At 41.9% G+C, this 15,173-nt stretch overlaps 1 protein-coding gene across 2 annotated transcripts in view; it reads right to left on the bottom strand.

Annotated features, from left to right (window-relative positions):
• The window catches only part of aox5 (aldehyde oxidase 5), a 20,151-nt gene extending 5,135 nt beyond the window's left edge, over nt 1-15,016 (bottom strand). Inside the window, exons 1-27 of one of the 2 annotated variants that reach the window (XM_042080579.1) lie at nt 14,767-15,016; nt 12,685-12,896; nt 11,885-11,942; nt 11,449-11,545; nt 10,852-10,960; nt 10,467-10,593; nt 10,165-10,226; nt 9,804-9,887; nt 9,267-9,347; nt 9,023-9,167; nt 8,096-8,188; nt 7,093-7,244; nt 6,288-6,381; nt 6,046-6,155; nt 5,703-5,887; nt 4,834-4,996; nt 4,533-4,622; nt 4,277-4,446; nt 3,827-3,953; nt 3,227-3,349; nt 2,514-2,610; nt 2,157-2,281; nt 1,737-1,870; nt 1,508-1,595; nt 1,324-1,410; nt 792-983; nt 1-23 (exon numbers count right to left, since the gene is read on the bottom strand). The exon at nt 1-23 is cut by the window's left edge and continues 208 nt beyond it. In XM_042080579.1, coding sequence (XP_041936513.1) covers nt 1-23; nt 792-983; nt 1,324-1,410; nt 1,508-1,595; nt 1,737-1,870; nt 2,157-2,281; nt 2,514-2,610; nt 3,227-3,349; nt 3,827-3,953; nt 4,277-4,446; nt 4,533-4,622; nt 4,834-4,996; nt 5,703-5,887; nt 6,046-6,155; nt 6,288-6,381; nt 7,093-7,244; nt 8,096-8,188; nt 9,023-9,167; nt 9,267-9,347; nt 9,804-9,887; nt 10,165-10,226; nt 10,467-10,593; nt 10,852-10,960; nt 11,449-11,545; nt 11,885-11,942; nt 12,685-12,741 — 2,873 coding nt within the window. In that variant the 5' untranslated portion in view covers nt 12,742-12,896; nt 14,767-15,016. Of the gene's footprint in view, nt 24-791; nt 984-1,323; nt 1,411-1,507; nt 1,596-1,736; nt 1,871-2,156; nt 2,282-2,513; nt 2,611-3,226; nt 3,350-3,826; nt 3,954-4,276; nt 4,447-4,532; nt 4,623-4,833; nt 4,997-5,702; nt 5,888-6,045; nt 6,156-6,287; nt 6,382-7,092; nt 7,245-8,095; nt 8,189-9,022; nt 9,168-9,266; nt 9,348-9,803; nt 9,888-10,164; nt 10,227-10,466; nt 10,594-10,851; nt 10,961-11,448; nt 11,546-11,884; nt 11,943-12,182; nt 12,265-12,684; nt 12,897-14,766 lie in introns of those variants that run through there. The other variant, XM_042080580.1, reaches the window with a different exon arrangement.
• Nucleotides 15,017-15,173: the final 157 nt, after the last annotated feature.

Here is a 15,173-nt window from a genome sequence, read left to right on the forward strand (position 1 = left end):
CTGTACATGTTCAGCTGCCGCACCTGGATATCAGAAGCCAATTATTCCTGGACATTAGGGGCCACTTATTTCTGGACATTAGGAGCTGTTTATTTCTGGACATTCCTGTTCTTTTAGTAAATCACATCAGTGTGAAGCCACACAGCACAAGAGTCTCTCTTTCCCTCTCTCTCTCTCTCTCGCTCTCTCTCTCCCCACAGAAGACTGGGAGGGATTACATATTTCATCACAGTACCTTTAAGGTAATTAATTGCATCATATCCAATGTTCAAAGTTGGCAAGTACATTTGTGCAGCACAGTACAAATTTTAAGTTTCATACACAAGGGCAATCCCAAGTATTGTACAGGCACATTAACCCATTAACTCCTGAAATGCCTGCTAAAAACGCCTATAGAATCCTATGGCATTCTAGACTAAATAACCTTATTTCCTGAGGGTTTTCTGAAAAAATACTAAGAATTGTCAACGTCTACCAAAACCTTAATATCTAAGCCTCTTTACACCTAGAAACATGAAATAAAAAGCATGCTGCGCTACGCAGCAACCAGCGGGAAATTCAATGTTGCGCTCTGCAGCAACCGGCGGGAGATAGAATGTTGCATCGTGCAGCATCCAGCGCGAATGGGTTAAAACATAGAAATTCAAGTAATTCAGAAATAAAGTAATTTTAATGGAAAGACACCCAAAATCTCCCAAAATCACCCAAAATCTCTTTGATCGGATGATCTGATGAACAAAAAAACAAAATGGCGGCTTGAATCATTTCTGAGCCGTGTTGTCGTTCCTCACCCTCTCAGCGGGCTGACCACAGTGTGTGGCCACTTCCTGCAGGACGCTCTCGATCATGGTCAGGCCCTGCGGCCCCCCAAAGCCGCGGAAGGCCGTGTAGGAGGGCAGGTAGGTCCTACACACCAGGCCGCGCCCACGCATGTGGGGGATCCGGTAGCCGTTGTCCATGTGAAGGAGAGCTTTCTCCATGATCTGGACGCACGGTGGGGCAGATGCAATAATGTTCACAGATGGACTGACATACACATGCACACATGCTACAGAAAGTATGAAGCCATGTAAATGTAAATCATGTTTTCTAGGCCAAGTATACTTGCGTATACAAGGAATTTGGTCTCTGCATTTATCCCATCCATGAATTAGTGAAACACACAGAGCACACAGTGAACACACAGTGAGGTGAAGCACACAATGAGCACAGTGAGGTGAAGCAATGATAGATACAAAATAAAGGACATATCATAGTCTGATTTTTGTTTGTTTGCTTCACCTTGCTTTTGTTTGGTTCTTTATCTTCATTTAATGAACTTACAAATGAGGACTCGTCCAGTGTACATCCACCGTTACTGTAGTATGTCATGTCCACTGCCAGAACTGTCCCATCTTTCATAAAGCCAACCTAATGAAAAACATCAGTATCAATCGGTTCCCTATGCCATGTTGCTGGAGGACAAAAACAAAATCCTGACATATCCCAGAAGGCCACTGGATCACACCTTATACTTCCCCAGGAACGGATGTCTTCCACTGGTAATCAGCATGTCATCACTCCGATCTAAAACACATCTAACTGCACGGCCAGTCCTGCATGAACACAAAGCATACAATACAAGACCCAAAATATAAGCAACCATGAATTTATCTGAGTGTGTGTGTGTGAGTGTGTGTGTGTGTGTGTGTGTGTGTGTGTGTGTTTGTGGGGGGCACTGAGGTGTGAACTCGTACTTGTGTGCAGCCGTAGCTGCGATGGCTGATAGGGAGGCGATCTTCATGACTTTCCCCCCAAAACCTCCTCCAAGCCTCTTCACATGACAGGTGATTTTATTGGCATCAATACCCAGGGTGGTGCCCACGACTTCCTGTTGGAGATTATGTTGACAGGTCACCGCTTCTGCATAATATTACATTATTACTCTCCTCATGCAAGGCCTGAATCCACATGTTGGATAGCTCTCAGTTTTCCTTACAGTTTTAAATAAAACAAAATTATTTAAGTCTGATCATCAGATAAAAACTAGCAATAGATGGCATTGTTGAAGAGGAGTGTTTTACGTCATGAATCATCTAGATGGTTCTCTGGGCTTTGCGCTTGTTTAGTGAAAAGCGATGGGGCATGAGGTGAGGTGAGGTGAACGCATCATTCACCTGAGTATACGCAGCGTGCTGGCTGGCCACAAACAGCTCCATCTCGCCGGCCTCCGGGCGGGGCACAGCGATCACCCCCTGGGTCTCCAGGTAGAAGTGCTCCTGCCCGCCCATGTACATCTCCCCTGTGCCATCACGGTAGACGGTTACCACAGCAACACTCACAAACAAAACAGGACCACAGACACAGCAACACTCACAGAAATAATCAGCATCATACCACAGACACATTCAAAGACATAACAGCACCACAGTACCAACAGTTACGCTACAGTTATTCACAGCGCTGATGAAAATAACACTGTGATAGAAAAAGCTCTAGAAAGATCTAAAGTGTTCCTCTGTGTCTGGTGTCACCTTCTAAGATGCAGTCCACTTCCTCAAAGGCCTTGTCCACATCGCCTCTCTCCAGTTTCCTCTTGGGGTTGAAGAAAGACTCATGCTCTATGGCCTCCTTTATAAACAACAACAGATGTTGTCTGTTGTTACAATCGTCAGTAACTGTATACAGTCATATTAAACTTGTTTTCGGTACATGGATTGAGACTAGTGCTCGACAAAAATATATTCTCAATGGAGATTTCCATTCAAGTTTTCATTTAGTCTAACAGTGAAGCTACACCAGGCGCATAACTGAAGCGTTCCGTTCGCGACGCGTAAAATCCATTTTAAATGAATGGTCTATTTTTTTCGAACGTATGCGCCGCTATCACGTCTGGTGTAGCTACTTCTATTGATTATAGTGGAAGCTAATTGTTGCAGCAGACGCAACGCGAACGGAACGCTTCAGTTACTTGCCTGGTGTAGCTCAGCCCTAAGACTAGACATCATTAATTAATTTAGAGGAAACCAGCCATTTCATGTATTGGGTTAATTCAATAACTAGGCAAAATGCATTTACTAATTTAACACCAGGGGGAAACACTGAGTCAACCCAATGCTCCCACATGCCACCTGATAGCTGGAGTTCACGCTTTGCTTGCTGACAGACTTTGCCCTTTGCACAGCATGTAAATCATTGTAAACCATTGTACTTCTATACAGTCTGAATCTTGTCTGATGTGTTTTACCTGTATGGTGAAGAACACAGGGAGCAGGTCCTCATATGTCAGTCTGACCCTTCCTGCTGCCCTCTTGGCCTGCTCGCGGGTCTCGGCCACCACGGCACCAATTATCTGACCCACACACACCACCTACACGACGACAACCATGCCAGGGCTGTAACACATACTGTATCACCTACTACACAACAACACACATGCACCGGTGAACAGCATGTTTGTATTTAAATGCTACGGCCCTGAATGCTGTTTATCTCAGTATCTGAATAGTATAATATACAAATCAGGATTAGGTCAATATCATCCCTGTGATTAACTGGAGTCAAATTCCTTGTTTGTGTACACAAACCTGGCCAATAAAGCTGATTCTGATTCTGATTCTGTGTTTAAGGGTGGTGAAAGTTTTATATTCAAAGGCACAGGCGTATAACTTCAACTCATTTAATCAAGCATGGTAGCAAGTAATACTTCACATCTGAACTCATACCTCTCCTTCTCCCCACCCCCTGTCAACCATATTACATAACATTACACTGACACCCAGTAGTGTGGCTAAGTGCTGACACAACAGAATGTATAGACAACTAATGACAACAATTACGTGGATACCTCTTCTTCAGCGAATAATTCTTCAACGTTGTTGAACCACAGCCGTCGGTTCTGACCAGGGACATCGGCGGCGCAGATGAAGGTCACGACCCCTGGAGTAGCAAGAGCATCTGAGGCGTCGATGGAACTGGTTTGTGAAGGGAAAACAGTAGTTAACTCGCCAAACTTGAACTACTTTCTGTCAACCAGCATCTCTCTTGAACACATCCTTTATTACTTAAACACTGCACGACCGCTACAAAAACAGTTTTATATTGTATGCAGTATGTATGGTTACACTAAGGTATCATATTGCACTGTAGCTTGAATATTATCCCTCATTGTAGGTCTCTTTGCAAAAAAGTGTCAGCTAAATGAATAAAATGTGAAATATAACATGTAGATTATCATCTACTATTCAAAACCAAAACTGCCATCATTCTAATGACAAATAAAAAAATATCAGCTTACAGAATCTTGGCATGAGCTTTCGTACTGGTCACCATAGAAACAAAAAGCTCTCCTCTGACAGGTGGTATGTCATCGTAGTACTGTGCTTCGCCCGTAGCCTGCTGGTAAGAAGCCTGGTGCATTCTGGGCCGTCCAACTGGGTCCTTGGAGGACTGGGCCTCAGCAACTAGCTGCATCCAAAATGAGAACTAACTCAATACTACCAGACATAACTAGCATCTGAAAACTGATATACAATGACTCCGCCATGCCAAACCTGGTAAGAGTGCTTTCCCTGTGGAGCTTCATTGCTGAAGGACTTCAGAGCGCTGAGGTGATCCAGTGGTATGTCACTGATGCACACATCCTGCCAAAATAAAGTTTATTTTCATTCCGTTTGCCCTCCATTTGCAGCACATTACAGCCTAAAATGCAACACTCATCGTCGAGTTTGGATCATTTTCATCATTGAAACATTAACTAACATTATTCAATTATGAATTGATTTTCATCATTGGATAACAATAAAACAAATGTTTGGCTTGAAAAACTGGACAGGCAGTCAGGCACACTAATACCTTCTCCCTGAGCTCCTGCAGGACATGCATGTAGAACTTGAAGAAGAAGCTGAGCGCCAGGGTCTCGCGGTACGCCTCCCGCCCTCCATGGGCTCCCTGGGAGAGATCGATCTCCTCCCGCAGAAGCATGAGGGCATCCTCCAGCTGCTCCTCTCTCCAGGGCCTGAGGACAAGAAAACAAATGCCATCAACCCACAAACAAACAGCAGCTACCTGCAGAATGGACAAACAAACAGCAGCTAACGGCAGAATGGACGAACAAACAGCAGCTAACTGCAGAATGGACGAACAAACAGCAGCTAACTGCAGAATGGACCTAACAAACAGCAGCTAACTGCAGAATGGACCTAACAAACAGCAGCTAACGGCAGAATGGATGAACAAACAGCAGCTAACGGCAGGATGGACCTAACAAACAGCAGCTACCTGCAGCTCCTATGTTCAGGACCTGAGGACAACAAAATAACGCCATCAACCCCAAACACTCAGCAGCTAACTGCAGGACGGACCTGAACCGGGCTTGGTCCAGAGTAAGGCCAGAACGGCACAAGATAAGTACATCATGAAGCAGTGAAGCTAAAATGGGTTGGTTATACTGGCTATACTGGAGTTATTAAACATTGTGAAGTACTGTCCCAATCCCATTTATACCTACAGTATCTTAGTCCATGTGGTCCCACACACTCACTCACTTAGCACCTGAGACCAATTAAGTCTGTGAGTCTTCAGTCCTTAGTCCTCAGGGCTCACTTTGGGATTGGCCCAGTGAGCCTCACACCTAACGTCCTGTGAGCTCTGTGCAGGCGCGTCTGGCTTTTACCAGCGTGGGTCCCACCCCTCCGTAAAACACCTGTAAAAACTCCACCTACCGTCCTACGAGCTCTTTGCAGGTGTGTCTGGCTTGGATCAGCGTGGGTCCCACCCCTCCGTAGAACACCCGCAGGGACTCCACCCCATCAGTGCCCTCCTTCAGGGTCACCTTCATGCCAGCGTTCACCATGGAGAAGGCAAACTCTCTCCGCTGCGCCTGACGGAAGGCGCACACAAACTCCCACTGCAGGACAAAGACAGTGTATTCAGAGAGAGAGAGAGAGACAGGTCAGAGAGAGAGAGACAGGCCAGAGAGAGAAAGAGAGACAGTGTGATCATAGACAGAGAGAGATTATGGCTCAAATCTATGAAAAGCACCAGAAATTGATTTGAGGAACTCACAGGTCCAGTGAGGGGAATGTGCACAGACTGAAGAACCTCATTGGGCTTTAGGATTGTCTTGCCAAACCCAGCGAAGAAGTTTTCATCCAGCGGGATCTCTCTTGTCCCATCTAGAAAGGAAAATAAATGACACATAATACATCAAACATAATCTATACATAACAGAATATGTGATATGAAACATGACAGGAAATAATAATAGCAATGATGGTGGTAAAAGTAGTAGGAAGCGAGGAAGATACCTTTTGAGATGACCTGGAGAGTGCACCCTGCTGCAGCCAGGATGCTATTCAGGTCATATTTGGGGTTGGCACTTAGGATGTTTCCGCCAATAGTCTGTGAATGCGAATACAATTTCACATCAACTATTCAACTTTCTTTACTTAACCCCTTAGTAGACTTAGTAGTGCACTATATACAGACAAAAGAGAAAGGGTTGCAAAAAGCTGTTGTAGAAAGGAATGGCTGATCTTTAATGCAATATCTACATTGCCCATGATCAGTAACCATTCATCCAATGTTGCAAAGGCACGTTCTGTTTACTAATCTGATATCATTTTTAAAGGCTCATTGAGAAAACATTGGAGAACCCTTTTGCAATTATGTAAACACATAATGTAATCTGAAAACTGCTGCCCTGAGTAAAAAAACAATGCAAATGATCTCAGCTGGTATTCTGTCTATAATGGAAATGGAGTGGAATGGAAATGTGTAAGTGTCTCCAAACTTTTGACTGGTAGTGTATATATTATACATAATATTAAAATATATATGCAATATATAATACAGTATAGACAGTGCACAACATGCAGGATACAGGACATCACTAGATATAGACATAGATAAACATATATATATATATATATATATATATATAAGCAAAGAGCACAGAGAACATCTTGCAAGGGCTGCAAGACAAAGTGGCATAAGAGATGATTCAGGTTCGCTTCTTATGAGGCTAGAGGTGGTGAGGGAAAATGTCCAAACCAGACATCACAGAAAGACTCATGGCCATGTTCGTGTCATGGGAAAATGAGAAAAACTCACAGCCATATTGCGGATCTGCTTGCTTGCCAGGCACCGCAGTGTGGTCACTAAGGCCTGGGTCACTCTGCTCCTCTCTGGCCCCAGCCGCCGTTCAGCCACCTCGAGAGTTTCCTTCAGCATGGAGAGAGTGCACGCAGCACCTACAGTCACACCTGGGGAGGTCATCCAAAGACAGGCTGTCTGTACATTTCCTCTGCTGAGACACAACTGATGCAAAGACAGGCTGTCTTTACATTTACTCTGTTGAGACACAACTGATCCAAAGACAGGCTAAATTTACATTTCCTCTGCTGAGACACAACTGGTACAAAGATAGGCTAGCTTTACATTTCCTCTGCTGAGACACAACTAGTACAAAGATAGGCTGTCTTTACATTTCCTCTGCTGAGACACAACTGATCCAAAGACAGGCTGTCTTTACATTTACCGGTACTCTGTTGAGACACTACTGGTCCAAAGACAGGCTGACAGGCTTACATTTTCTCTATCATGACACAACTGGTGCGGAAATGTCCAACTTCAAACAAAACCAAGCTCAGGTGGGTTCAGATAGCACACATTTATAATATACAAACTGTGTTGTCCCTATCTGGACGTAGAGATGTGTTAAAAACAACGCAAGTTGTGTTGTTTTCAACACATTTCTTTTTAAGAGTGTTGGATTTTATTATAGAAACACAGCTGCAACATGGACACCATACAGTACAAATATATATATACATATACATACTGTGCTTATACTGTACAATGATGGGGAGAGCAAACATGCAAATTATGAAAAGTATATCTGCACTGTACATATCATAATAAAGGGTAGAGGATAAAAGCCTCTCCTAAATGAATGGATATGTTTCACTCCTGAGGCAAAGTGAGGCAAGTTTATTTATATAGCACATATATACAGTACATATTGATAAGACGTGAAGAGATAAGACGTGTTGCTGATATGGTCATTATGGTTTTCAGATGCTGAGATTCATTAACTAATTAATTGATTGATTACCTTGGTCAGTCCACCGAATTGTCCTCAGCTCTGAAATCCCTCCAGCATAGATAATCAATGGGTGGTGTGCATCCTTCAGCACCATCTTGGGTCCTGTGGATCGAGGGATGGGATATGCATACTCAGAAACATGAGAATAAATAATCGGGTAGGAGGTGGGCTTTAACAATCTGTGATGACTCTGTCAGATGCAGACGAGCCATAGGCTCTATGCATGACTCCATTTTGGATTCACTGGCATATCAACTTACCGTTTACGTTAAAACATTGGCAAATATGGCTTTTTTCTATAGTCATTGTCTTCAGGACCTCGTCTCATGGTAATATAGACCGACTTAAAATGTTGTGTGCCACTCCCTCCAGCAAACAGAAAAAGGGTTTAATCTTAACCTCAAAGCTGCAGTTGGCAAGTCTGACAGATTGAGGGGACTTAGCCAAAATGTTGAATGTTTACAACTCTCATGCCCCTCCCCCAGTACCACCGAGCACCCTCTCATCAAGTTTGTGCTCGTCAGTGCGCACCAGACTGCACCAGACTGTGATTGACAGTCAGATCTCACACAGCCCTGCTCTGATTGGACCAGAAGAACCTGGAGCTGTGGATTTTTGCAAAACAAATTGGTAGAGGTAGAAGTGCATTTTTTTTTCTAAAACCGGCTGATTTATGTTGTTCTGTCAGAGCATAGTGTCGGTTTCAGTGAATATGATCAAAAAAATCTTGCCAACTGCAGCTTTAATCAAGCAACTGATGTTACTGAACTGGTTAGATAACTTTAGCTATAATTTTCAATGTTGTAACCTACTATATTAAAACTGACAGGCTAGTAATCTGTAATTTTCTGTCATAGCCTACTGTGTGAAGTTGATTGCCCAATAGGAAGCAAATCCAAAATGGAGTCTTGCATAGAGTCCATTGCTTTGACTCACCCACAGTAGTGTTTCCAACAATCAGTCTGGCATCAGGATGTTCAGCTTTCAGTTCTAGCAGATCATCCAGCTCCTCCACTGAAATCCACTTCACTCTTTCCCCTTTGAAGTATAAGCGGTGGCTCTCATGACTTTTCCCCATTAGCTTCATGTAAGAATGAGAATCACAATCACCAGTTAGATCAGCAAGTAGAGTGAACCGTTTGTGCACAACAGTCAAATAAGTTGATAGTTGGGTACTGACCATAAGTTCAGGTGGAAATATGAGATCCTGAGTTGGGTCCAGTGGTAAGGCATTCTCCATGTCACAGAGCTTCTCAGACGTCTATTAAAATGTTTATGAAAATACATATTTATCATTAACCTAACGTTTGACATTCAGACACTTTTTATGACATAGCTCTTGTTGCCCTGGCTGTTTCACACTTTTGAAATGACATACAATTCTGATTTCAAACTTTTAATCGCCAACAATCGCCAACATTAAAAGTTTGAAAGAGAACTGAGAGTGCTGGCCTTGCTTCATACATTATCACTATATGAGGGATTCAGCACCTAGTTAAGTTAAAACCAGCAAGTTAGTAAGTGTAATTATTTCAGGTAAGGTTATAATTATTCAATACAGATTATTACCATGCTGTTACACATTGATTTATTTGTTGTAAGAAAACATTAAATTAGTAACCCAGTGGTGCTAGGTGGGCACATGCCCACCCAGACTTTAGTTAAGTTCCAAAGTAACTCCCCCACAAGTTGAATATGATGTGGAAAAGTGACTCACATCTTTACATCCATTTGTGCTGGAGGGTCCATTACTGCCACAACACCTCTGCTCTCCATCTCCAGTTTGACAGCAGTCAGTGGCCTAGGCAGGAGAGATTAAACCATTATAATCACTCTTCAAATAAATGTGTTGGAAACAACACAAACTGTGTTGTCCATATCTGGACATAGAGATGTGTTAAAAACAACACAAGTTGTGTTGTTTTCAACACATTTCTTTTTAAGAATGTTGGATTGTATTATAGAAACACAGCTGCAACATGGACACCATACGATACACATATCTATATATACATACTGTGCTTATACTATACAATGATGGGGAGTGCAAACATGCCAATTATGAAACTTCTACTCACGTCACAGAAGGTCTTGAACCCATCGATGATGGGCCGATAGCCTGTGCACCGGCAGATGTTCCCTAGAGGAATAAACATATAGTGAGGGTCAAATTAAGCACAAGCTGACAACAGCTTTAATTCCTCCCAATACATGAAAGTGATCACACAGAGATCTACTCCTTCCTCCTCCTGTATGTTTTACTCTTTAAGTGCAAAACTAAATACTGGAGAGTACAGACATAATGTCTTGGTTGGTAATGACTGGTAGTGTGTGTGTGTGTACAGTGTGTGTGTGTACAGTATGTGTGTGTAGAAAGTACCAGCCAGTGCCTCTGTGATGTCCTCCATGGTGGGCTGGGGCTTGTTCCTCAGTAGAGTGTACATGGACATCACCATACCAGGGGTGCAGAAGCCACACTGAGAACCATGAGCCTTTGCTATGCGCTCCTGAGAATGGAAACACACACACACACACACACACACACACACAAACAGTTGTAGCCATCAGGCCTGTGATAAACCTCATCTTAAGTAACTAACAACAAGTTCATGGCTTCACTACTTCATGGTGGGGTGCAGACAATGATACCATACCTGAACTGTACAAGTCTCTTTGACTGAAAGGTTGATATATGATGGAGAACTATAAATAGTATTGGAATTCGTGGAGCACGGACACAGGGATGTCAGTAAGGCCAGCTGTACCTGGACAGGGTGAAGTTTGGTCTTGGTGCTGCCGATGCCTTCCACGGTCACCACGGATGTGCCGTGCAGCGCACAGATGGGCTGAAGACAGGCGATCACCGTGTAGTGACTACAACACACTCTAAGGAAAACTGCTGCACACACAGTAAACCACCGATGCTAAAACCTATAATAACTTATTATGATTAAGGTAAGATCACTCTAAGGAAAACCACCACACCATCACTTAATATGATTAAGGCACGTTCAGCTGCAAAAAAGCACTGACTATACCTGTACTGTTAATAAAAAATATTGACATAAACAGTTGCATGTTTGATTACACCAGAACAAACCTCTGGCACAGTTCTTAGGTCAACAGGTGTGTTGATAAGCACTGAACTAGAAATTCCTGCACATTGTCTGTTACACTTGCCATATTCAATTTATTATAAACAATGTTTCAGTCCCCAGACCTGACAAAAGGTCTGCTGACCAAAACGCTGTTTATGACAAATTTAATATTGCAAGTGAACCAGAGTGTGGGAGATTTTTAGTTCAGTGCTTGATTACACAAAACTGACATGACCTTGTCATGACCTTTAGAGTGAAAGATACAGCACACTGTCCAGGAGAGGATCGTATTTGGACAGCATCACTGTGCACGCTCCACACGCTCCTCCTCCACAGCCATACTTTGTCCCTGTGAGACCAACTACAAAGAGAACATGCATACCATTAGCGGTCGCTCACGCATGCTCAGGTACGGTGGTTGTTTTCTCTCACCTGACAGTGCAAGTTTACCTGTATATAGGTACTAACACTGTAGGCTACTCTGTAGCCTATATGTGCTGCTTTAATATTAATGTCTTGATGTCTATCATGCATGTGCATTTAATGACTGCTTTGCAACACAAGTGGGTCATGACTTTTTTTTTTACTAGATTGATTTTCAGTAAATCTCATCATGAGATCTCATCAATTATGAAGCATATTTAACAAAAGATGTGATATATACTGTAAACTACCCAATGGCTAGATGAGAGGAGCTTACCTTTCCTTCTAAGATAGCCAAGGAGCATCTCCTCAGGGTCTGCATTATTTTCTGTTATCTTAATCATGGAAGAAAAAATAATAGATACTTTATTGATCCCCAAGGGAAGATTAATTCAAGGTCCCATAATAATGCTGATGCAAATGTCAGCAAAGCAAATGGAAATACAAAACCATTTTCCATTTGGCCAAATAAGAATATATGGGTTGTGTGCAGTGCATGGCATGTGTGTAAGTGTGTGTGTGTAGAGAGAGACAGAGAGAGAGTGTGTGTGTGTTTGTGTCAAGGAGGTATTTACTTGTGTGATAATGTGCAAATCTGAGGCATGACCATCTCCTGACAGTCATGTGTGTAAGAGATCACAACAGCCCTAGATCATGTCCTGATAGCGGTCTTTAGATTACATTTTAAAATCAACTGTAATTAATATGAAGGAAACTTGTCATTGTCATTGTCACACCAGTCGTTTTCAGCTATTCATTTATAACAATACAATGCAATGGATTACAACTTGTCATAAACCAGTTATTTTCAGCTATTTATTTGTAACAGCGTGATATAATGCTTGGTTAGATTAAACCGCATCAGTCATGATTGTTCTTCTAAGTCAATGTTGCATGAAATATGTGTTCACTTAATTGTTTTAACAGCAAAATACACAATCAGTATACTCTATGGAATATGGCCAACGCAATGTGCAACTCTGTTTGCAAAAAGTGTGAAAAGGTAAGTTTCTTTAATTAAAAAACAATACAATTAACAATGAAAAGACCTACAACTAAATGAAAGGACTTACTTACCCTTTTCCCATTAACAAAGAAAATTAACTTGCTGCGTTTAGTTGAGGAGAGCATCATGCATCCAGTCTTACCAAAGGTCCAAATTTAGAGTAGTTTGAATGGCCACAGTTGATGTCTCTGTTAAATAGCATCTCAAACAACATGTGCTGGACATCACATGATGGGAGCTTTAAAATCAATTTTACAGTTTTCGTGGACCTATTTCCGGAAACCTGCAGAGGTGGAAACCCAGCTTTAGAAAGTTAAAGCCCTACCACATACTGTATGTGTTGCAATTATTAACTAAATATATGAAACATTATGAAGCTATATGAAACAAAAAAGGCAGTCTGCAAATAAAATTCGCAACTAAAAAGTAATAGAAGACAAATGCATCGAGCTTACAGGGTAAACCATTCAAATCTCCTACCCGCACCACAACCTCAGATTTCCCCCGTGTATCATATTTCCCCAACACTTACAGCAAATCTAGCACTCCTAAATATCAGATCTCTTTCAAACAAATCATTCTTAATGAATGATCTGATTTGCACACACAACCTTGATTTTTTACTTTTAACTGAGAAATGGTTAGATCAAGCAAACAGTGCTACTCTCATCGAATCAGCTCCCCCAAATTTCAATTTTTTGAGTGCTACCAGAGCAAATAAAGAGGTGGGGGGATAGCTACAATTTTCAAGACGCCTGTTCAGTACAATCAGTCATCATTCGATGACTTTACTTCATTTGAATATCTGTGTGCACGCATTAAGTTGACAATTTACAGCTTAAGTTTTTCTTGAAGAGCTAGGTGAACTGCTATAAGTCATCTGCATAGATATTGACTGTCTTATTGTATCAGGGGATCTAAACTTGCATGTGGATAATCCTGAAAACAATTATGTGAAGGAATTAATTGCACTAATCGATACTTTCTCCCTAACACAGCATGTACAGGGGCCAACACACTCTTGGCCATACCCTCGACCTTGTTGATTTTACCTTGTGCGTTTTATGTTCTTTGACTTTCTTGCCCTTCTATGCTTTTATTTGTTATTACTGTTTGCTTTTGTTTATGTAAAGCACATTGAATGACCTGTGTATGAAATGCTATATAAATAAACTTGACTTGACAAGTTAGCAACATATTCACACTGTATAGTAAAATAACTGTCAGCTGTAGCATGCACAAATATTGTGTTGAAGGAATTACTTGTGATGGTCTCTTTTTTTCTTCATCATAGTAAGTAAGTAAGTAAGTAAATTTAATTTATAGAGCACATTTAAAACAGTTTCCACTGACCAAAGTGCTGCACAGAGGATATGGCTAAAAAATAAAAAATAAAAGCAAATCAGAACAAGCAAAATATAAAAGGCAAGCACAGAGAGAAGCAAGACAAATACAGAAATACAAGACAAATAGACAGCCCAAAACAAATAAATAGCAACAGTACAGAAGACACTTGAATATGAAGAAGAGAGGAGAGAGATGGACAGCTAGGAAGCAGGGAAGGCCAAGGAGTAAAGGTGGGTCTTTAGTCTTGATTTAAAAGTGGTGATGGAGGGAGACAGTCTAACATCTGGGGGCAGACAATTCCACAGACGTGGGGCTACTACCGCAAAAGCTCTATCGCCTCTTTGCTTGAGGCGGGTGCGGGCCACAGAGAGAAGACCCTTGTCGGCAGATCTAAGGGACCTGGATGCTGAGAGGGGATGGAGGAGGTCTGAAATATATGAGGGAGCCAACCCATGCAGTGCCTTATAAACAATCAGAAGGACTTTGAAGTGGACCCTAAAGCTAATGGGGAGCCAGTGTAAGGAGGCCAGAACAGGGGTGATGTGTTGGTATTTCTTGGTGCCAGTAAGCATCCTAGCAGCTGCATTTTTGTACCAATTGCAGACGAGACAGTTGGGACTGGGGGAGACCAAGATAAAGGGAGTTGCAATAATCTAACCGGGATGTAACAAATGCATGATTTACTGTTTCTAAGTCTATGGAAGACAGAGAGGGTTTGAGATGGGAAATAATTCTCAGCTGATGGAAGCTACTCTGGATGAGGTGATAAATGGATGGAAATCTGGATGAGGTGATAAATGTCTTACATTTCTTGTACTTTGAGGACCAATGACACACAGCACTTCCTGAAGAGGTTCCCGATATGTAAACCGTCTTTCAGACCTGTGAAAGAATTACATTGGGGCATGTGAACGCATGATACTGTCCATCATCATCATCATCAATTATCCAGCATCCATCATGAACCTCACCATCAGATGTTTCATGACTGATCCAAGCTACCACAGATGTTTGCCAATTTAATTTGCAAACCAACCTATTTCTGTTCTATTACACATGATCATGTATGTGCGCTATGCATGAAATGGAACAACAACAAAAACAACAACAAAAAGAATAAACATATTTTGCTTTTCTGCCAGTGGGAGATTTTTTCAACAGGTTCATGCTAATGGGGTGAAAGGCCAATATTTGCTATTCAAATAACAAATAT

The sequence above is a fragment of the Alosa sapidissima genome, chromosome 23 (genome assembly GCF_018492685.1).
Source record: "Alosa sapidissima isolate fAloSap1 chromosome 23, fAloSap1.pri, whole genome shotgun sequence".
In the NCBI taxonomy this organism is placed as follows: domain Eukaryota; kingdom Metazoa; phylum Chordata; class Actinopteri; order Clupeiformes; family Clupeidae; genus Alosa; species Alosa sapidissima.